Genomic DNA, 24,200 nt, shown 5'->3' on the forward strand with positions numbered 1-24,200 from the left:
ACCACAAATGTTACCATTAGTTTCTGGCATTACCTTTTATGACAGGACAACTTTGGAAGAAAAACATTTTGGGCGGCCCTATACAAATGATGTAGGCTGTCAACAAGAAAACTGTTTTCTGTTTGGACTATATGAATTATTATCTCAAACTGTTGGGGTACTACCAAACATTTTCATAACTTTTTTATTTTCCAGGACCTTCTGATATTAAACTGTATTGCAAAAGTAATATTCAATGTAAAACATTAATGCCTTAAATTGGCAGATTAGCAAGATAGACACAGTAAAGAAAATAAAGACTTTATCATATACACACACAGCTATTAAAACACAAAACGTTGATGTCACTCTGATGTGTAGGTTTTTAATACTGAAAACTGTGACACCACACCCCCCAAACCCCTCAAACCCCTCCTCCTTCCTTCAGACTCTGACTTCCAAACATGCCAATCAAACCAGGCTGTCTCCTGACCCGTCCCAACAGCAACAGAACTAGTCATCTGTGAAATGGCTGGGGGTAATGCTACCTGTCAATCACAGTATCCCAAATTCCTGGAATGTACAGACCATCAACACCACATCCATCCCTACTGTTCCCTCCGCCTCCCCCCTCCGCCTCCCCCCTCACTCTCCCCCCTCCCTCTCCCTACTCGGGAGATTATTTCTAAATATACCCCATTCCCCCAGAGCTATAGTAATTATACACCAGAGAATCTTTTGGCTCTAATTTACAGTATGTACATATATCTGTCTAGTTTATTGGCGTGACTTCTGACAAAACTGAACTTGTCAGTGTGATAGAACTCTGGAGCGTAGTTCCGCTTCATAACATTAAGGAATCTAGGTCATGTCATTGCCTGAGGGTCACCTGTCTGTCTGTCTGTTTACCTGTTCACCTGTCTGTCTGCCTGCCTGCCTGTCTGCCTGTCTGTTTCTGTCTGTTTACCTGTTGACCTGTCTGTCTGCCTGCTGTCTGTTTCTGTCTGTTTACCTGTTCATCTGTCTGTCTGCTGTCTGTTTTTGTCTGTTTACCTGCTACACTGCTTTCTGCCTGCCTGGTTGTCTGTCTGCCTGTTTGTCTGTCTCCCTTTCTGACTTTTTCATTGTCTGACACAGGTAACTAGCAATGTAACTATGGAGGTGAATAACGGTAAGTTGCTGTCTCCCTCTCAGGGTGGTGGAAATGCCATATGCATACCAGTGCTGTGTATACACGTCATGTGACAGCTACAAGTCCATCAGCCAATGGGAGACTGAGCAGAGCAGCGAGGAGGAAGAGCTGCACAAGAAAACTGTCACACTTTACCCTATCCAGATACACACACACTGTAAGAACACTCACACTTACATACTAACTCACAAACACACACTGCCAATGCTGTGAGAAAAGTTGCCTTGCAATTACACAGAAAATTTGGAAAAACAAATTACTGAAAAACAAAAGCTACTGAAAACAAACAAGCTACTGTATATATGTATATATAATTCAGATATCACTCATCTGAACAAGGCTGGTATTCAAATCACATTCGTTTTATAAAGCCCCTTTTTACATTATACAGATACCCAGCCTGAAACCCCAAAGGGCATGGAACAAGAAATTGATGCAGAGTAGCTAAGTAAACAAGTAGGATTTGAAACTAGTAAGAAACCTTAGGTGGGGTGCAGTCCTCTTCTGACTGAGCCAGATTTTAAGAGTAAATTAAATTTTAAGGCCAATTGCCCATGAATAAATACAAACATTCAGATGACCAGGGGTTCAGTAAAGCCTCACTCCAGATTAATTTAAATGTCAGTTGGCTTTTCATAGCTGAGCGTTTAAAATAATCACAGTGGTTATTAAAGAGGGTCAGATCCTTTGGAGAACATCGAGATAGGAGTCATCTGAGATAGCAGAACATTGAAATAGGAGTCATCTGAGATAGGAGAACATTGAGATAGGACTGATGTGAGATAGTGAAACATTGAGTTAGGGGTGATCTGAGATAGGAGAACATTGAGATAGGAGTGATGTGAGAGTAGTGATCTGAGATAGGAGTGATCTGAGATAGGAGAACATTGAGATAGGACTGATGTGAGATAGTGAAACATTGAGTTAGGGGTGATCTGAGATAGGAGAACATTGAGATAGGAGTGATGTGAGAGTAGTGATCTGAGATAGGAGTGATCTGAGATAGGAGAACATTGAGATAGGACTGATGTGAGATAGTGAAACATTGAGTTAGGGGTGATCTGAGATAGGAGAACATTGAGATAGGAGTGATGTGAGATAGTGAAACATTGAGTTAGTGGTGATCTGAGATAGGAGAACATTGAGATAGGACTGATGTGAGATAGTAGTGATCTGAGATAGGAGTCATCTGAGATAGGAGAACATTGAGATAGGAGTGATGTGAGATAGTAGTGATCTGAGATAGGAGTGATCTGAGATAGGAGAACATTGATATAGGACTGATGTGAGATAGTGAAACATTGAGTTAGGGGTGATCTGAGATAGGAGAACATTGAGATAGGACTGATGTGAGAGTAGTGATCTGAGATAGGAGTGATCTGAGATAGGAGAACATTGAGATAGGACTGATGTGAGATAGTGAAACATTGAGTTAGGGGTAATCTGAGATAGGAGAACATTGAGATAGGAGTGATGTGAGATAATGAAACATTGAGTTAGGCCAGGTTGAACACTGTCTAGGCCAAACTTGTCTGTCTGTCTGGCTGTTGTTTTGTTAGATTATCCTGACCTGGAAGAGTTTCAGATGGAAATAGAGGAGTCTAACCTACAGACCAATGTCCAGTGCACACCTTTACCAGGTAAACACACACCAATACACACCTTTACCAGGTAAACACACACCAATACACACTTTTACCAGGTAAACACACACCAATACACGCCTTTACCAGGTAAACACACACCAATACACACCTTTACCAGGTAAACACACAAACTATACACCCCTTTACCAGGTAAATACACACCAGTACACACCTTTACCAGGTAAACACACACCAATACATACCTTTACCAGGTAAACACACACCAGTACACACCTTTACCAGGTAAATACACACCAGTACACACCTTTACCAGGTAAACACACACCAGTACACACCTTTAGCAGGTAAACACACACCAGTACACACCTTTACCAGGTAAACACACACCACTACACACCTTTACCAGGTAAACACACACCAATACACACCTTTAGCAGGTAAGCACACATACTAAAACACACATTTACCAGGTGTTGAAGATTTAATCTGGTTCCCCTGTAGTTCCCTTGACAAGGGAAAGTTTTTTTTTTATGGCCAGGTTTGTGGAGGGATACCCATAAGGGAGCCAGTGTGAAAATGTTCTTGTGAAGATTGTCTGCTAAATGACTAACATCTAAATGTCTCTTTTTAACGTGTCTCCATCACTTCCGCCCGCCCAGATGCCTTCCGGCCATGTGACACTCTGCTGGGCAGCTGGTTGGTCCGTGTGGGCCTGTGGTCCATCTCTGTGGTGTCTCTGCTGGGGAACTCTCTGCTGTTGCTGTCTCTATTCAGCACAGCAGGCTGCCTGTCTCCGCTGCGTTTCACCACCGCCTGCATGGGCGCCTCCAACCTCCTCACGGGCATGTGCACATGCACCCTGGCCCTGGTAGATGCCCTGACACTTGGAGAGTTTGGTCGCCACGGCGCCCGCTGGGAGTCGGGTGCCGGTTGCCAGGTGACGGGCTGGGTGTGGGTGTTTGCGTCCGAGGCCAGTGTGTTACTGCTGACGCTGGCGGCCGTGCAGTGCGCTGTGAGCGTGACGTGTGCCCGGGCCTATGGGAAGACGCCCTCGCACGGGAGCGTGCGCTTCGCCGCTGTTCTCTGCCTCACCCTCTCCCTTATCCTGGCCTCCCTTCCTCTGGTCAGTGTGGGGGAGTACGGTTCCTCTCCTCTCTGCCTGCCCTCCCCTCTGCCTCCCCCGTCCTCCCTGAGCTTCCCCCTCTGTCTGATCATGGTGAACACGTTGTGCCTGCTGATAGTGGCTGGCTCCTACAGCCGTCTGTCCTGGGAGTTGCGGAGGGGGCAGTGTGGGGGGGTATGGGAGTGCAGCGTAGTGAAACACGTGGCCTGGCTGATCTTCACCAACGGCCTCCTCTACATCCCTGTGGCCTTCCTGTCCCTCTGCTCACTGCTGGGTCTGCTCTCCCTGGGGGAGGAGGTGATAAAGTCTGTCCTGCTCCTCCTTCAGCCTCTTCCCTCATGCCTCAACCCCCTCCTCTTCCTCCTCTTCACACGAGACTACACCCACATCCTGTCATGGCCACGCCCCAAGCCACACCCCCACCTGCACCGTGATCGCACTCTCGATGACTCTATGGTCTCTGTGGAGACAGAGAAGAGCTCTTGTTCTGATTCGTCAATGCAGATGTCACTTACTGAGGCCGAAGTGCTCTACAGTGGAAGCCCCGCCCTTCAACCCCAGCTGGAGACAATCAGAAACAGCCAAAGCTCTTCTTCCTCCTCCTCCTTCGTTCCCATCATCCCATGCCAGGCATCCTCCTCCAGCATGAGAGAAAGAGAGAGGGAGACAGAGGAGTCAGACTGGTAAGGTGTGGCTAATGAAATGACAAAGGGACATTAATTTACAATTTAAAGCACCACTGGCTAACTAACTGACTCGGACCCTATGGATTATCACAGATGTTTAACAACAGGGGGCGGTAGAGAGTATCCCTTCCACACTATGGATCATTACAGATGTTTAACAACAGGGGGCGGTAGAGAGTATCCCTTCCACACTATGGATCATTACAGATGTTTAACAACAGGGGGTGGTAGAGAGTATCCCTTCCACACTATGGATCATTACAGACTTTTAACAACAGGTGGCGGTAGAGAGTATCCCTTCCACACTATGGATCATCACAGATGTTTAACAACAGGGGGTGGTAGAGAGTATCCCTTCCACACTATGGATAATCACAGATGTTTAACAACAGGGGGTGGTAGAGAGTATCCCTTCCACACTATGGATCATTACAGACTTTTAACAACAGGGTGCGGTAGAGAGTATCCCTTCCACACTATGGATCATTACAGACTTTTAACAACAGGGTGCGGTAGAGAGTATCCCTTCCACACTGTGGATCATTACAGACTTTTAACAACAGGTGGCGGTAGAGAGTATCCACCTTTCTTATATTTCTCTGCCCCTTTATCCACTCAAAACTTTATTCTAGTCCACTACCAAGTCCTGGTAACAACTAGTTCCTGGATGGGACTGGCTTCTACAGCCTTCTGTCCTTGGAGTTGCGGAGGGGTGTATTTGCTATTGCAGTAATAGAAGAACTATTAAAAAAGATATTTTGAACAAGTTAGAAAAAGTGGCATGCCCTGTAAAAGGATGTGGTTTAGACTCAAGCCCAGCCGAGAGATAGTATTATCTGTGAGATTCCGTAACTTAGTACCATGTGAACCATGTATCTTAGTCTCAGTCCAGCCTAGTTCTAGTACTGTGTGTGACTGGATGGGATGTAGCCAGGGTTCACAGATTAGAGGACCACCTAATCTTAGTGACCCCTTCCTCCTCTTGTCACTAGCCCCTAGTCCTCCTCCCTAGACCCCTCCCCTCCTCAGATCTCACCTCTATGACCCCTCCCCTCCTCAGATCTCACCTCTATGACCCCTCCCCTCCTCAGATCTCACCTATATGACCCCTCCCCTCCTCAGATCTCACCTCTTTGGCATGTCTTTCTGATGTAATGTTGAGCCCTGCCAATCAGAATACAGGGGACAGTGATGTAAATACAATGTAACTACCTCTGAACTAGCATGTTGTCCCTAGAAACCCAGATGTTCCATTTATATCATATACTTATATATGATTCTTGTAACAAACGTTTCATTTAGATGATGAAAGATAACTTGCCTCAACCATGTACACGTATGACCTTAGATGGGTGCTGAGTCCTATTATATAATTTACAGAACAACAATAGGACACGTGAATTGATTTTACCAGGAAAGGAGGCCTTTTTTGAATGGCTAGAAATGGAGCGCTTTTGCTTTCAACAATGACATGCCGCTTATGTGTGAATGAGGTGTTAGGCTCACTTCAATTAAACCCAACTTGCAGGGTGTTTTTCCAGTGGTCAAATCCCCTGTGCTGTATAAAATCCTACAGTTTTCAGACTGGTCTTGATACTGGTCTACTACCAGATGGGTTTAATGCTGTATAAAAACCTACACCTACTACCAGACTGGTCTTGGTACTATATAAAACCTGCAACTATTACCAGACTGGTCTGGGTACTGTATAAAAACCTACAGGTACTACCAGACTGGTCTTGGTACTGTATAAAAACCCACAGGTACTACCAGACTGGGCTTGGTACTGTATAAAACCTACAACTACAACCAGACTGGTTTTACTGTATAAAACCTACAACTACTACCAGACTGGTCTTGGTACTGGTCCACTACTATGTTGACCCACCTCTCAGGTATACATTCCTTTCATCATTATAGAAGTGTGCGGACAAAAAATGAATAAAGACTTTGTAAACATTGCTATGTGATTTTTGACTGAATCTCAATCACAGCCTTGTTTGTGTATATATTTACAGCTCCCTATGCTTGACTGGGCCACTACAACTGTCTTTTATGCTCGCTCAAGGGGTAAACCTAAACCACTCTTGCAGCAATGAAATTATGTTTTGGACCTGGACTCAATCCAAAACAGTTTCTAGGCATTGTTGGTTTTAAAATTCAGTTTAGTACTATTTAGGAATAACCATTCATGTGAAATGCTGCCGATGTTGGATCGGAAATCCTTTAAAGGTGCACTCCTATCATATGGTCAGTTAAGGAACAAAACTCCTTGAATACACACTGTCCTGAAAAGGTGATCTCACCTTGGCTCTGACAGTTTAGCAACAGTCCCAGTTCCAAAAAATGCAGTAAGCAGCATGTTGCTTGGATGGGATTGCCCTGCTCTGATAGAGGAGGCTAGAAGTACACTGGCTAGAAGCAAACTGGCTAGAAGTACACTAAGTCTTAAGATATTTTTTGATACTTCCCTGAGTAACTCAAAGTTAGAAAAATTATCCTAATGACTTGAAATAATTATGATACTGAATTTTACTAAAAATATTGTAAGCTAAAAATGTAAATGTTCCCAACATGATCTGCTTCAGTTTGATATTTTGGAATTGTTTGTTTATCTCTATAGCATGTACACGGATTGACTAATTTATCTTAAACCAACATTAAACATTCATATTTCTAAAGTAATCCAGTCATCTAATAAAAAAGTATTTTACTCCCTCTACTAAAATTAAATCAAAAATCCATCTTGATTTTCTGGCCACTGTACAAATGAACACTTACGCCTTAATGGACATGTAAAGTATTAAGAGTTGAAAATGTATAATTGTCTACGAATTGAAACAGCTGAAAATGAATTAGTTCAATAACCTGACTCTATTGTTAACAAATAGTGATGGGTTGCAACTCTAGTTCACATGAAATGACAATGTATACTGGGAAATTGTATCGTAGTTGTAGCTAAGTATATTACACAATTCCTTTAAGCAAATACAATCAAATCTGGACCCTGTTGGAGTTGTATCAACTGAAAGTATTTGTGTATGCATTTTCAATAATTTATTGAAAATGCAAGACTGGACACTGTTGCTCTGATGCTCGTGCGATAGTAAACTGCGTGATTCATTGAATCTTCTTATACTCTGCTCTATCATTTATTTCTGCCCTCCTTCTGTCTCTAGACATTTTATTTTGCTTCTCCAGTGTTGGGAGTTAGCTGTTGTTGTGGTTCTGCACTGCTAGCATTATCATACTCGAACTCTGTGCTGTGTTGTGTCCAACGATATTTTATAAAATTGCTTAAATTAGTGTTTTTTCTTTCCTACTAGACAATTTAGCTGAGCAGAGCTTGAGTGAGTACAACTTGAGCCAAGTTTCGTGCCCGATACTAATATCGGTGCATCCCCACCATTCAGCACAACAACCCAAAGCACACAGCCAAGACAACATTGGCACCAGACCGTGAATGTCTTTGAGTGGCCCAGCCAAAGCCCAAAATGTAACCCCATTTTAGGAACACCTAAAGATTGCAATTTACTGATGTTTCCCATTAAATCTGACAGAGCTTACGAGGATCTACAAGGAAGAATGGGAGAAACTGCCAAATACCAGGTCTGCAAAGCTGGTAGCGGCAAACCCAAGGCCAAAATCTGTGATCGCTACCAACGCCAAATCTATATAGGGGTATAGACAAGACCTGAATAAAGCTTCTAAATACAGTTTATTTTCTTTTTTTCAATGTATTGGCATACATTTGTAAAAACTTGTTTTCGCATCGTTATGGGATATTCTGGGTAGAATATATGGGTAGAAATGAGGTCTATATAACAAGAAAACATGGGTGACGTGGCCTGAATATTGTCGGAAGGGTTCGGGTTAGAGTCCATCTGTACTATCTGAAGGCACTACATGTAGAGTCCACCTGTAGAACGCTAATGTGTACATCATGTAACAAGAGATAGGTCACCTTGTTGTTTTGAACAGCATGCATCTCCGTCCACCTCTTGGCCTTCTCCAGGTACACCTGTTTGCTGTACTTGAACTCTGCTGTACTGACTCTATTGTTAACAAATAGTGATGGGTTGCAACTCTAGTTCACATGAAATGACAATGTATACTGGGAAATTGTATCGTAGTTGTAGCTAAGTATATTACACAATTCCTTTAAGCAAATACAATCAAATCTGGACCCTGTTGGAGTTATATGAACTGAAAGTATTTGTGTATGCATTTTCAATAATTTAACTAGCATGCAATGAAAATATATAACTAGCCATATACCTCTAAGTTGTGCAAATTTGAATGAACTTAAAAATATTTAGCCAGTGAGTTGTGAACTTATTCAGGTTTAGTCTAGTTTGTGGTCCTTTTTAGCTGAAAAGATATCAGATGGATGATCATGTGACAGGACTGTGCCTTTAAAAAGGTCACTACCATTGAATAAGGACTGTTAAAATGGTTAAATGAAAATAATAGTTTCGTCATGAGAAATGACAAGCCTGTGGTTGTACGATGAAAATGTCTCCATTTCTACATCTTTCTCTGGGCAGAGGGAGCACAACCGGTCCTCTCTGGGCAGAGGGAGCACAACCGGTCCTCTCTGGGCAGAGGGAGCACAACCGGTCCTCTCTGGGCAGAGGGAGCACAACCGGTCCTCTCTGGGCAGAGGGAGCACAACCGGTCCTCTCTGGGCAGAGGGAGCACAACCGGTCCTCTCTGGGCAGAGGGAGCACAACCGGTCCTCTCTGGGTGGCCAGTTGTCTGTGACAACCTGTTTCTGTGGTCAGGTTGTGTTCACTGAGTCTGTACATAGTCAGTGTTTTTCTAGGATTCCTGTCAGTGACCCCCACCCCTCAACCAACACATACAAAAAGAAAACACACTGAGAAATCACCTAGAACATCTATAGTTCGGCAGAAATATATTTTAATAAGAAAAAGTATATAATACAAGGAACATTCCTTATCCAGTACCAAAGTGTTAATCAAGCCTGGACCAAGGACTTAAAATTATTTTCCTAATATATTTTCTACAAAGTTTATTCATACAATGGATTTGAAAGCAAAACATTAGTTTGATTCATACAATTAAAGTGGATTTGAAAGCAAAAACACCCCAAAAGCCCCCATGAGCAGGACTGGAAACCACTGATAAACATCACACTCTGTGCTGGAAAAATACACATTTAAAAAGACGAACTGCAGAAAGAGCAAGACCAGCACCAGGGCATAGGAGAGGGTGTGTGTCTGTAGGTGTCCCGCTACAGACAGGATCTCTTGGAGCGTGGCTCTCGTTCCCCTTCTGCCTTGTCCTGACAGACATTCTGAGCTTCTCTCTTCCGGGCCAATGGCTGGACAGGAGCCTCCACACTGTCCACCTGGACCCGAGACTCCACACTGTCCACCGTCTCCACACCGCCCTGCAAACACAGGCACATAGTCAATGCATCACATTTCCAATATGAAGAGTTGCTATTCTACTACCATGTCTCATCTTCACTACAGGGGTCCTAATAGGACAATCAAACAATCACATGTATTTATAAAGCCCTTTTTACAACAGCAGTTGTCACAAAGTGCTTTACAGAGACACCCGGCCTTAAACCCCAAGGAGCAAACAACAGTAGTGTTGGATTTCAGTAGCTAGGACAAACTCCCTAAGAAGGCCGAATTTTAGGAAGAAACCTAGAGAGGACCCAGGCTCAGAGGGGTGACCAGTCCCCTTCTGGCTGTGCCGGGTGAGATATTAAGAGTCCAATTGGAATAATTTATAAATTTCTCTGGGCTAAATCCAGAGGCTATTTGATTTTAGACTAGGTCAAAAGTATGACCAGGTGGACAAGGACAGGGACAGCAACGGGCCCCCCAAACCAGGTACTCCGCAGGTGTGGACCAGGACCTCATCTCCTCCTAAAATTTAAAACTGGAGGAGACTGAAAAAAGTTAGAAAGTGCATTCCTCATATCCCCCAGCACAATAATATAGCAGCGTAACACCTTGGAACTGAGACGGGGGGTCCGGCGACACTGTGGCCCTGCCCGGGGAAGGCCCCGGACAGGGCCCAACAGGCAGGAAATCAATCCACCCACATTGCCAGGCATCAACCAAAGGGATACTCACCAACCGCAACCCCCCTGAATGAGGGCTGAGTATTGCCATGACAAAATTGACATGGAGTTAAAGCCCCGCCTAGTGGAGGAAACACACCACTACACAGAGTCTGTCAGGATAACGGTCATATACTGTATCTATTACATATAGACTCGTTCAGGATTGAGGAATGGCTGAACGGAGCAAATTACCAAGAGGTCCTAGAAGAAAACCTGTTCCAGAGAGCACAGGACCTCAGACTTCAGCAAAGGTTCACCTTTCAGTAGGGATGCACCGATACCAGACAGAGTACGAGTACTTATAATTGGGTGCTTGCCGATACAGAGTACCGATACAAAGTACTCAAAGCTGCACCAAACTAACGTTTTGTCCCCTATAAACATGTTGTGGTTCTCTATGTAAACTTACTTAAGCTCTAACCATTTCTCAGTGTGCTCTACCTTATAATATTCGTAACCTTATTTAATGTATTCGTTAAATAGTCATTTGTTTAGTTTATATTCTCCCCCGAAATAGCTTTTTCTTTGAAAATATTAACAATACACACAACCCATCGCAGACTTTTATTTTGAAAGAAAAATTCAAAAACCGAAGGTCTTGTTGCCTGAATGACACTAATCCATTGTAGCTATCGAGTTGTGACAGTTACAGGATGCAGGTTCTCCCACTTACAAAGCATGTAGAAGTCTGTCATTTGTATCATATGTACTCTTCAACTGTGAGTGACGGAATCTAAAACAAAAATCCAGAAAATCACATTGTATGATTTTTAAGTAATACATTTGCATTTTATTGCATCACATAAGTATTTGATGCATCAGTACATAAGTATTTGATACAAACAAAAACCTTTGTTTGCAATTACAGAGATCATACGTTTCCTGTAGTTCTTGACCAGGTTTGCACACATTGGGTTCAGGTCTGGAGACTGGCTAGGCCACTCCAGGACCTTGAGATGCTTCTTACGGAACCACTCCTTAGTTGCCCTGGATGTGTGTTTCGGGTCGTTGTCATGCTGGAAGACCCAGCCACGACCCATCTTCAATGCTCTTACTGAGGGAAGAAGGTTGTGGGCCAAGATTTCGCGATACATGGCCCCATCCATCCTCGCCTCAATACGGTGCAGTCGTCCTATCCCCTTTGCAGAAAAGCATCCCCAAAGAATGATGTTTCCAACTCCATGCTTCATGGTTGGGATGGTGTTCTTGGGGTTGTACTCATCCTTCTTCTTCCTCTAAACACAGCGAGTGGAGTTTAGACCAAAAAGCAAAATTTTTGTCTCATCAGACCACATGAACTTCTCCCATTCCTCCTCTGGATCATCCAGATGGTCATTGGCAAACTTCAGACAGGCCTGGACATGTGCTGGCTTGAGCAGGGGGACCTTGTGTGCTCTGCAGGATTTTAGTAGTGTGTTAATAATGGTGTTCTTTGAGACTGTGGTCCCAGCTCTCTTCAGGTCATTGACCAGGTCCTGCCGTGTAGTTCTCGGCTGATCCCTCACCTTCCTCATGATCACTGATGCCCCACGAGGTGAGATCTTGCATGGAGCCCCAGACTAAGGGAGATTGACCATCATCTTGAACTTCTTCCATTTTCTAATAATTGCGCTAACAGTTGTTGCCTTCTCACCAAGCTGCTTGCCTATTGTTCTGTAGCCCATCCCAGCCTTGTGCAGGTCTACAATTTTATCCCTGATGTCCTTACACAGCTCTCTGGTCTTGGCCATTGTGGAGAGGTTGAAGTCTGTTTGATTGGGTGTGTGGACAGGTGTCTTTTATACAGGTAACGAGTTCAAATAGGTACAGTAAATACAGTTAATGAGTGGAGAACAGGAGGGCTTCTTAAAGAAAAACTAACAGGTCTGTGAGAGCTGGAATTCTTATTGGTTGGTAGGTGATCAAATACATATGTCATGCAATAAAATGCAAATTATAAACATTTTGTTTTAGATTCCATCTCTCACAGTTGAAGTGTACCTATGATAAAAATGGCAGACCTGCAAATTTGGCAGTGTATCAAATACTTGTTCTCCCCACTATAGCTTCTTACCTTGGGTGGTCGCTCAGACGATGGCTGCCTTTATATCAATATGACAGCCACTTACTGACTGTTCAACGCAAACGTGTGCCTGCACAGACACAGCTGGTTACTCTTCTCTGAATTCACTAGCTAGTTTGATACACTGAACATGCAAGACTGGACACTGTTGCTCTGATGCTCGTGTGATAGTAAACTGCGTGATTCATTGAATCTTTTTATACTCTGCTCTATCATTTATTTCTGCCCTCCTGCTGTCTCTAGACATTTTATTTTGCTTCTCCAGTGTTGGGAGTTAGCTGTTGTTGTGGTTCTGCACTGCTAGCATTATCATACTCGAACTCTGCGCTGTGTTGTGTCCAACGATATTTTATAAAATTGCTTAAATTAGTGTTTTTTCTTTCCTACTAGACAATTTAGCTGAGCAGAGCTTGAGTGAGTACAACTTGAGCCAAGTTTCGTGCCCGATACTAATATCGGTGCATCCCCACCATTCAGCACAACAACCCAAAGCACACAGCCAAGACAACATTGGCACCAGACCGTGAATGTCTTTGAGTGGCCCAGCCAAAGCCCAAAATGTAACCCCATTTTAGGAACACCTAAAGATTGCAATTTACTGATGTTTCCCATTAAATCTGACAGAGCTTACGAGGATCTACAAGGAAGAATGGGAGAAACTGCCAAATACCAGGTCTGCAAAGCTGGTAGCGGCAAACCCAAGGCCAAAATCTGTGATCGCTACCAACGCCAAATCTATACAGGGGGTATAGACAAGACCTGAATAAAGCTTCTAAATACAGTTTATTTTCTTTTTTTCAATGTTTTGGCATACATTTGTAAAAACTTGTTTTCGCATCGTTATGGGATATTCTGGGTAGAATATATGGGTAGAAATGAGGTCTATATAACAAGAAAACATGGGTGACGTGGCCTGAATATTGTCGGAAGGGTTCGGGTTAGAGTCCATCTGTACTATCTGAAGGCACTACATGTAGAGTCCACCTGTAGAACGCTAATGTGTACATCATGTAACAAGAGATAGGTCACCTTGTTGTTTTGAACAGCATGCATCTCCGTCCACCTCTTGGCCTTCTCCAGGTACACCGGTTTGCTGTACTTGAACTCTGCAGACTGGAAGAGGGAGACATCGTCAGACACAAAGACAGAACACAGAGAGTGTGTGTGACTAACACTCACTATGTCAGCCATGAGTGGGTCGTCAGGGTTGGGATTGGCCATCAGCAGCTGGATGGACGTGAGAACTGTAGAGATGTTCAGGGATGGCCTCCATGCACCCTGTGCGCACACGCACACACAAAAGTGGGAATCAGTATTGGGTTCTTGAAATGTATTCATTAACCTACCACAGAAACTATTATTCAAATCAATACGTAATCTAACGTCTGTTTCTGTCTCCTTGACCTTGGGAGGGAGTTTGAGTGCGTCGTGGCAGATCCGACCAGCGTTGTCAATGTTAGGATGGTAGATGGGAGTCAGGAACCGCATCTTAGGAGGCTCAAATGGATACCTGCAGAGGCCAGGGTTGAGGTTAGGACTGCTTCTCTAGAGGCCAGGGTTGAGGTTAGGACTGCTACTCTAGAGGCCAGGGTTGAGGTTAGGACTGCTACTCTAGAGGCCAGGGTTGAGGTTAGGACTGCTACTCTAGAGGCCAGGGTTGAGGTTAGGACTGCTACTCTAGAGGCCAGGGTTGAGGTTAGGACTGCTTCTCTAGAGGCCAGGGTTGAGGTTAGGACTGCTTCTCTAGAGGCCAGGGTTGAGGTTAGGACTGCTTCTCTAGAGGCCAGGGTTGAGGTTAGGACTGCTTCTCTAGAGGCCAGGGTTGAGGTTAGGACTGCTTCTGTAGAGGCCAGGGTTGAGGTTAGGACTGCTTCTGTAGAGGCCAGGGTTGAGGTTAGGACTGCTACTCTAGAGGCCAGGGTTAAGGTGAGGACCCAAAATATATTATGTGAAGTCAATATATGTCCACTATGCCTGCAATAGAACACGCAAGATACATAGAAAATATTAATTTGGTCCATCTTAAATCATGTCCATTCAGTCTCCCTGCATCTAACTGGTGCATTAACCCCACTCTATGGCCAGAGGTGTCCTACCCAGACATCTATTCCTACCTTATTGATTCTCCAGGTAAGCAAATTACTAGTGAAATTGTTTAATTTTCATTCCTGCTCTACAAATAGTATGCAAGCTATTAATAGCAACGTGCTCTGACAACTGATCTAGCTAGCTATGTTTACCCAGCCGGTGTTCATCACCTATCAGTCAGCAGCTAATAGGTTGAGTAGGTGACACTGACGGCAGTACAGCATGACAACAAAAGTAAAAGGAGCCAAACGGAATGGCAAGGGGGACAACAAACCAACTACACAGCAACTCTTCCGCATAACAAGCGTTATAAATTTAAGCCAGCCAGTTTGTAATGTGGAGATGAGACATCTCTGGATGACCCATTCTAACGTATGTAATCGCAGAAGTGTGAGACTGTAATTCGGCTAATGAAAACACACGTTGGTGTATCCTTGGTGTAATTCAGCTAATGAAAACACGTTGGTGTATCCTTGGTGTAATTCGGCTAATGAAAACACACGTTGGTGTATCCTTGGTGTAATTCAGCTAATGAAAACACGTTGGTGTATCCTTGGTGTAATTCGGCTAATGAAAACACACGTTGTTGTATCCTTGGTGTAATTCGGCTAATGAAAACACACGTTGGTGTATCCTTGGTGTAATTTGGCTAATGAAAAAAGTGTATACTTCAAAGTTTCAAAGGAAATATACAATACTTTTAAAGTTTGTATGGAAATATACAGCTGCCGCTGCATCTGTTTCTCTCAGTTTCCTCACTCTCATTGTTTGACAGCTTAACTGTCCGCCTGCAATATCAAGAATTTGCTAATTTATCTGCCAATTCTGTTATTGCATGAGACCTACGCTTACCTTTTTATGTGCCCATGGGCTTAGACAAACACTATGGATCACACTTGGATCTGTTCAGCCTCCTGAAAAGGTATTTACAGTACATAAAATTAATATGTTTTGTGGAAGTAAGTAATTAGCGTTCAGAATCATACAAATGAATGAATGGAAACCGTATGTGCCCTATCTCAAAGCTGCATTAAGTGGTGTTGTTTACCTCAAATAACAATGTTGTATACCTCAAAATAAAGTTCATTTTCATGATATAATTCTCATTTCAAATAAATGTGTACTTCCTGTGTTTACCGGTCAGTTTTGTTCACAATTGTATAAATCCACTTGTTCGTTCAGGAAGAGTAAGTGTATACAGCACAATAAACAAAAGTTAGTATTCACTAGCTAGAAATCAAATTACCCATTTAGTTTTTGATATTCACCTCAGACAGTCAAACTGTATTTGCTTGAGAATGGAAATTACATATATTTTGTGTCTGACTCTGAATACCGAATAGAAGCTTGGAGAACAGCTAAAGGGGGGCGATGGTGAACACATTAATCCCCAACCCCTGCCCAGAATATCCAGAGGCAATGTGTACTTTGTGTATTATACCATAGCAATCGGAAGTACTACTTACAATCCGTCTTGTCTCCATGGGTTGAACTAGGTAACTTAATGGAATGGCATTCGCCTTTAGTCCTCTTCTAAATGAATGTGGGTCACAATCCTCTTTATTAAAATGTTTCTCGCAAAAATTGTGTCTCATTTGCTCCATTGATTCTCCCACAATACAACTCTGGAGAGGCAGAGGTATTGTCCCAATTGCAGAGCTAATAGAATTAAATTTAAATTCAAGACCCACAAGCAGGCAAACGAGCAGGCAGAAGTCGACATCGATACAAAAAAATGAAATCTAGAGGTTCAAAGTGAATTTATCAAATACACCTAATAACACAGCGTCATCCTGCACAATAAAATCTACATAGTAAGAATTAAGAAATATATAAAGCACAAATATATCAATAACATACATAAGTATAAACTAGCAGCAATTTTAAAAAGCTAGGTGAAGCAACATATCTTAACATGGCTTGTTGAGGATAAAGTTTACACTCACCTCAATGACATCACTGCCGAAGAACAGAAGCTGTTCATGGTGGCTATAGGAAATAGTTTGCTAGTGCCAGTTTGAATTCAGCCAATTCCGCCGGCTGTTTCGTCAGTGTACAGTTGAAATAAAAAGAAATGTAAACCTTGATGCTACCGCGACAGTGGTTTGCAATGCAGCTTTGCAATAGAGGTACAAACCGTTTCCATTCATCAATTTGGACGATGCTAATAACGCTAATTACAGACTTGGACAGAGCTAAATAATGAATTGTTTGAATAAATGACCATTGCTGCGTTTCCACTGGTGCCAAACACTGGTATTTTACCCAGAAGTCCAGATTTTTTCCCTGTTTCCACAGACATGGGCCAGGCCATGGCTGAGTAGACCAGCTCTCACTTGATGCCAAGCCCCGGACTTTAGGACTTAGGGCGGGGTTTGTGGATTGAGGCGTTACGTGCTGTGAAAACAAGGCATGTTGTTCTATTCAAATGGCAATGTGTATCATTTGCTTTAGGCTTCTCGTAAGGGTTTTCATCCGATCTAACAAACAAATCCCTTATAAAATAAAGAAAATTAAGCAACAGTACAGGGAAGCAAAGACTCAGAACGGAAAGAGTTGGAACGACCGAAGGTGATACGATGCCATTGACTGAATTGAAAAACGGAGCGATGAGACAGACATAACCTGCAGAACCTATAAAAACACCAAATGTTCTGAGAATTCTCCCAAATCCTTCTATTTAAGATAGTTTAATAAGTATTTTGTCAGTACTATCTAAGTTTAAAGTTAAGTTGCTGTGTCACAAGTGTAGGTACATGGAGAAGGAGCCAGTCGTAGGAGTTTGAGGAAGATATTAGTTTTTATTACTTCAAATGCTGTATTTGTAAACAAACTGAGCATGGCGTTATTGTTTATTTTACTACCAGAAAAATTTCTCCTTGAATGTTTCATAACCGGAAAACCAAAGTGTTGATAGTTTACTCCTCCCTCCATACGTGAGCCCCTCCTTAAGTCCATGGTACCAAATGTATAGTGGAAACAGGAAAGTCTGGAGCCAACATTAGCATAAATCACCAGTGTAGCCCTGGTACTAGGGTAAATCACCAGTGGAAACACAGCATAAGTGCCTTCTGGAATTTCCTGGTAAGTGAACTTTCAGAAAAATATGAATTTTGGACAAACTATCCCATTAAGTAACAAAAGTATTTGGTTATATGTTGTAACGCTGATAAATTGTAACTATTGGAAAAATAAAACAGTAAAAATGTTGTTGGGGCCAATAAATTTCAAACCCACTGGGCCAGTGTCAAAAAAAAATTACGTTGAGCCTTAAATTTATTTTGAATTATACATTTGTAATAATTCCCGTGGGCTCACCACCTGCAGGAGGGACCATAAGGGGTCGGTGCGTAGAGGATCGGGCGGCAGTCGAAGGCGGGGGCCTCGACAACCTGATCCCTGGACACGGAAACTAGCTCTAGGGACGTGGAACGTCACCTCGCTGGCGGGGAAGGAGCCTGAGATCGTGCGTGAGGTTGAGAGGTTCCAACTAGACATAGTCGGGATCACCTCTATGCACGGCTTGGGCTCTGGAACCACACTCCTTGAGAGAGGATGGACACTTCACCACTCTGGAGTTGCCCATGGTGAGAGGCGGCGGCCTGGTGTGGGTTTGCACATAGCTCCCCAGCTCAGAGTTTACCCTGGTGAACGAGAGGGTAATTTCCCTGCGCCTACAGGTCGGGGATAGGTCTCTCACTGTTGTTTGTGCCTACGGGGCGAACGACAGTGCAGAGTACCCGACCTTCTTGGAGTCTCTGGGAGGGGTGCTGAAAAGTGCTCCAACTGGGGACTCCATCGTTCTACTGGGGGACTTCAACGCCCATGTGGGCAACGACAGTGACACCTGGAGGGGCGTGATTGGGAGGAACGGCCCCCCTGATCTGAACCCAAGCGGTGTTCAGTTATTGGACTTCTGTGCTAGTCACAGTTTGTCCATAACGTACACCATGTTCAAGCATAAGGGTGTCCATCAGTGCACGTGTCACCAGGACACCCTAGGCCGTAGGTCGATGATCGACTTGGTTATCGTTTCATCTGACCTGCGGCCGTATATGTCTTGGACACTCGGGTGAAGAGAGGGGTGGAGCTGTCAACTGATCACCACCTGGTGGTGAGTTGGATCCGATGGCGGGGGAGGAAGCTGGACAGACTCGGCAGACCCAAGCGTACTGTAAGGGTCTGCTGGGAACGTCTGGCCGAGTCTCCTGTCAGAGAGATCTTTAACTCCCACCTCCGGCAGAGCTTCGACTGGATCCCGAGGGAGGCTGGAGATATTGAGTCCAAGTGGACCATGTTCTCCACCTCCATTGTCGAAGCGGCCGCTCGGAGCTGTGGCCGTAAGGTCTCCGGTGCCTGTCGAGGCGGCAATCCCCAAACCCGATGGTGGACACCGGAAGTAAGGGATGCCGTCAAGCTGAAGAAGGAGTCCTATCAGGCCTGGTTGGCTTGTGGGACTCCTGAGGCAGCTGACGGGTACCGGCAGGCCAAGCGGACTGCAGCCCGGGTGGTTGTGGAGGCAAAAACTTGGGCCTGGGAGGAGTTTGGTGAGGCCATGGAGAAGGACTATCGGCTGGCCTCGAAGAGATTCTGGCAAACTGTCCGGCGCCTCAGGAGAGGGAAACAGTGCCCTACCAACGCTGTTTACAGTAGAGGTGGGCAGCTGTTGACCTCAACTGGGGATGTCGTCGGGCAGTGGAAGGAGTGCTTCAAGGATCTCCTCAATCCCGCCGTCACGTCTTCCATTGAGGAAGCAGAGGATGAGGGCTCAGAGGTGGACTCGTCCATCACCCGGGCTGAAGTCACAGAGGTAGTCAAGAAACTCCTCTGTGGCAAGGCACCGGGGGTGGATGAGATCCGCCCTGAGTACCTCAAGTCTCTGGATGTTGTGGGGCTGTCTTGGTTGACACGCCTGTGCAACATCGAGTGGCGGTCGGGGACAGTGCAGACCAGGGTGGTGGTCCCTCTTTTTAAGAAGGGGGACCGGAAGGGTGTGTTCCAACTATAGGGGGATCACACTCCTCAGCCTCCCCGGGAAAGTCTATGCCAGGGTTCTGGAGAGGAGAATACGGATGATAGTAGAACCTCGGATTCAGGAGGAACAGTGTGGTTTTCATCCAGGCTGTGGAACACTGGACCAGCTCTATACCCTCTAAGGGGTGTTGGAGGGTTCATGGGAGTTTGCCCAACCAATCCACATGTGTTTTGTGGATTTGGAGAAGGCATTCGACTGTGTCCCTCACGGCATCCTGTGGAGGGTGCTTTGGGAATATGGGGTCCTGGGTCCTTTGCTAAGGGCTGTCAGGTCACTGTACGACCGAAGCAGGAGCTTGGTCCGCATTGCCGGCAGTAAGTCAGACTGGTTCCCGGTGCATGTTGTCGCCGGTTCTGTTCGTAATTTTTTTGGACAGAATTTCTAGGCGCAGCCAGGGGCCAGAGGGTGTCAGGTTTGGGGACCACACGATTTCGTCTCTGCTTTTTGCGGATGATGTTGTCGTGTTGGCGCCTTCAAACCAGGACCTTCAGCATGCACTGGGACGGTTTGCCGAGTGTGAAGCGGTGGGGATGAAAATCAGTACCTCCAAATCCGAGGCCATGGTCCTCAGTCGGAGGAGTTTAAGTATCATGGGGTCTTGTTCACGAGTGAGGGAAGGATGGAACGGGAGATTGACAGACGGATCGATGCAGCTTCTGCAGTAATGCGGTTGATGTATCGGTCTGTCGTGGTGAAGAAAGAGCTGAGTCGCAAGGCGAAGCTCTCAATTTACCGGTCAATCTACGTTCCTACTCTCACCTATGGTCATGAGCTTTGGGTCCCGGATACAGGCGGCTGAAATGAGCTTTCTCCGCAGGGTGGCTGGGCGATCCCTTAGCCCGTCCCACTGGGAGGAGACCCTGGGGAAGACCTAGAACACGCTGGAGGGACTATGTCTCCCGGCTGGCCTGGGAACGCCTCAGTTTCCCCCCGGAAGAGCTAGAGGAAGTGTCTAGGGAGAGGGAAGTCTGGGCATCTCTGCTTAGACTGCTGCCCCCGCAACCCGGCCCCGGATAAGCAGAAGAAGATGGATGGACATTTGTAATGCTTTTTATGACGTGGATCAAGTTAGTCTGGTTATAGCATTTGGAAATAATTTTATAAATACACGTATTTGGCTTTGGCCAAACACCTATCAAAAAAGGTACTTGTTTGCAGGCCCTGACCTGAACCCCATTCTAACCACATTTTGTCCTAATAAGTACAATACCTCAAAGCATAGGTGTGATTCAGTGTTGGATAACATGCCTGCAGCTGTCCAAAGAGGGACTGATGGGTGTTATTGTACTTTGTGCCTTGATGAAGAGCACAGTGGTAGGACATGGCAGAACTATTGGATCAGAGACCAGCAACTTTCTATTTAGATTTACAGGGGATACTAATAGATTCTGCCAGTCACTGTGTTCATTTGAGGGGAGACATTTACGGGCCATGCCATACCCTGTTCTAATGGACCACCTTGGAAAAAGCTCCATCACTAATTTATTTTTAAATCAAGCAATGTCCATAGTTTACAAAAAAACAATGTCTTTAACATTATGCACTGCCTTTTAAACAGAAAATTGTTTGAGACAACATTTGAACACACTCCAAATTGTGATCAATCTCTAACGACTAAATACAGACGTTTATGCAACTAATGGTGATTAATTATTTTAATCGTTTGACACCACTTATATAAGTGTTTTTATTAACATTAGTATAGTTCCCAAGGAAACCCACAGGCCCCTCCATTCCCACAAACTAACAAGGACAACTAGTGTGTGTGTGTGTCTCTGTGTGTGTGTCTCTGTGTGTGTGTCTCTGTCTGTCTGCCTGCCTGCTCTTGTCAGCTGACCAATTGCATTGTGGGATCGTTGACGTGCTGTACGCTGCCTGCTGTTACCTACCTGGGGTTGGTGCTAGCAAAGTCTAAAACTGGCAAGTATAGAGAGTACAGAGATATTGTTATTCACGTTGGCACCAACGATGTTAGGATGAAACAGTCAGAGGTTACGATCTGCTGAGGACCGACGGACTCCATCCTAGCTGGAGTGGTGCGCTTCTTTTAAATAGGAACATTGACAGGAATCTCACTCCTATAGCCTCACCATGAGATAGGGTGCAGGTCAGGTCGCAGGCTGTTAGCCAGCCTGCTAGCATAGCGGAGTCTGTTGATAGCATAGCCTGAGTAGTTAGTACAGCTTTACCTATTGCCACTGTGACTCGTTCCAGGCTGAGAAAAGTTAAATAAGGTAGTGCTAACAAAAACAACCTTAAGATGAAGCCTTTCTCCATCTCGGTCACAAATAAAAATGACTATCACCTTGCATCTCAAAATGGGACTCCTAAATGTTAGATCCCATGCTCCAAAGGCAGTTGCAGTAAATGAATTAATCTCTGACCATAAACTAGATGTTATTGGTTTATGTGAAACGTGGCTAAAGCCAAATGAATTCACTGCCTTAAATGAGGCCTGTACTCCTGGTTATACTAGTGATCATATCCCTCGTGCATCCCGAAAAGGAGGGGGTGTTGCTAACATTTATGACAGTAAATATGAATGTATTCTCAAACATATCACTGAACTTCATTCTTTTGAAGTTTTACTCATGAAAGTTAACCAGCCGATAAATCGTTTTACATAGCTACTATTTATAGCCCCCCGGGCCATACACATTGTTCCTCAATGAGTTTCCAGAATTCTTGTCTAACCTTGTAGTCATGGCAGATAGTATTCTAATTTTTGGCGATTTCAATATTCATATAGAAAAGTCCAATGATCCTCTTTAAAAAGCATTTGAAGCCATAATTGACTCAATGCGTTTTATCCAACATGTCTCAGGTCCAACACATTGCCACAATCACACCTTAGATTTAGTCCTGTCACGAGAAATATTGTAGATCTAATAATTTCCCTCCAAAATCCCGGTTTATCGGATCAGTCTTATTACATTTACCGTTAAAACAAGAAATCCACTTGCTCCGCAAACAATGAGTTTCAAAAGCCGTACTATAAATTCTCTGGACTACAAATAAATTCCTTGATATTCTTACAAGTTCGTTCATTAACGGCAGAGTAAATAAATCTGTAAACGTTCAAATCGAGAATCTAAACTCAACACTGCGAAAAACATTAGACACGGTTGCACCACTAAAATCTAAAGAAATACGCAACAAGAAACTTGCTCCCTGGTACACAGACAATACTAGAGCACTTAAGCAAGCCTCCAGAAAATTGGAGCGAAAGTGGCGCTCCACCAAGTTGGAAGTATTCAGACTAGCCTGGATAGACAGTACACTACAATACCAAAAAACACTCACGTCTGCTTGATCAGCTTATTTCTCCAACCTGATTGAGGTGAACAAAAACAATGTCTCCTTGATACAGTTGAAAAGTTAACAAAAAAAGCAAAGCTTAACAAATTAAGTGGGAGTTCACTTTAGTTGTAATGAATACATGAACTACTTTGATGAAAAAATCATCACTATTAGAAAACAAACAACTGGCTCCTCCTTAAATAGTTATGGTCCTCAAAATCTCAGTTGTCCTAAAAATGTCCTGAACCTCCCTGACCAGGTGTCAATGGGGACACCAAGTTTGATACCGTATCGCTCGACACATTCACTAAATTTGTAATGAGTTCTAAACCAGTATGTGTGTGTGTGTGTGTGTGTGTGTGTCTGTCTCTCATGTACCTCTCCGGAACTTTGATCTCAAGTGAAAAGAGTCCTCCTTCAAACGGTGTCCCATCCCCTCCGACTATCTCTACACAACACAGTATCAACACATATTTAGCAGTTTATGGCATATTGTACAGAGATACAGAACCATATTACCGACTGGTCGATACGTTGATTTAGTTGATTGACACCCTACTACTCACGGGCCCGGAGTTCGTCCATCTGCTCCTCCGTCTGCCAACACGTGATTCCTGGAGGAGGCTCTGTGCTCAACATCTGCAACTCGCGCTTCAGACGGGAAGTCCTCTGCATTCTGTCTCGTTCTTAAATTTAGTTTAATAAATTTTAAACTAGTTTGATTGCTTACTATGACGTGATAAATTTCAGCAATATTAATTTGAAAAACGACCCGTCATCAAAGTTAGCGTTTGATTGCTAGCTAGTATCATGGTGCTAAAAATAGCTGGATTGGGAGGTATTTAGTGTCGTTACAGTTTAAAGTTTTGGGCTTACCTGGACAATATAATATGTCGTTTTTTGCTTCACGTACAGCTGAAAGCGAAATCGTACAAAGAGCAAAACTGTAGTTAGTAAGGTGGGTAACTCGTTTGTGAATGGCGTGAAGCACAATGTTTTGATTTTCCCTCCTCATACGTCAC

The 24,200-nt window shown here is 44.1% G+C and overlaps 2 protein-coding genes across 4 annotated transcripts in view; one reads left to right on the plus strand and one right to left on the minus strand.

Annotated features, from left to right (window-relative positions):
- The window catches only part of LOC105030759 (leucine-rich repeat-containing G-protein coupled receptor 6), a 61,102-nt gene extending 52,874 nt beyond the window's left edge, over positions 1 to 8,228 (plus strand). For 2 of the 3 annotated variants that reach the window (XM_034295733.1, XM_034295734.1), the window contains 3 exons: positions 1,174 to 1,328; positions 2,731 to 2,811; positions 3,438 to 6,546. In XM_034295733.1, coding sequence (XP_034151624.1) covers positions 1,174 to 1,328; positions 2,731 to 2,811; positions 3,438 to 4,588 — 1,387 coding nt within the window. In that variant the 3' untranslated portion in view covers positions 4,589 to 6,546. Of the gene's footprint in view, positions 1 to 1,173; positions 1,329 to 2,730; positions 2,812 to 3,437; positions 6,547 to 8,147 lie in introns of those variants that run through there. The other variant, XM_013136191.4, reaches the window with a different exon arrangement.
- Positions 8,229 to 9,491: 1,263 nt separating this feature from the next.
- Positions 9,492 to 24,200, minus strand: ube2t (ubiquitin-conjugating enzyme E2T (putative)). Its single transcript, NM_001310934.1, has 7 exons — positions 24,055 to 24,200; positions 23,745 to 23,864; positions 23,557 to 23,626; positions 14,160 to 14,265; positions 13,935 to 14,033; positions 13,785 to 13,868; positions 9,492 to 10,003 (listed from the first exon to the last, which is right to left on the minus strand). The coding sequence occupies exons 1-7, from the start codon at positions 24,191 to 24,193 to the stop codon at positions 9,845 to 9,847; spliced, it is 777 nt and encodes a 258-aa protein (NP_001297863.1). The 5' UTR covers positions 24,194 to 24,200; the 3' UTR covers positions 9,492 to 9,844.

Source organism: Esox lucius, chromosome 12 (genome assembly GCF_011004845.1).
Source record: "Esox lucius isolate fEsoLuc1 chromosome 12, fEsoLuc1.pri, whole genome shotgun sequence".
Lineage (NCBI taxonomy): Eukaryota > Metazoa > Chordata > Actinopteri > Esociformes > Esocidae > Esox > Esox lucius.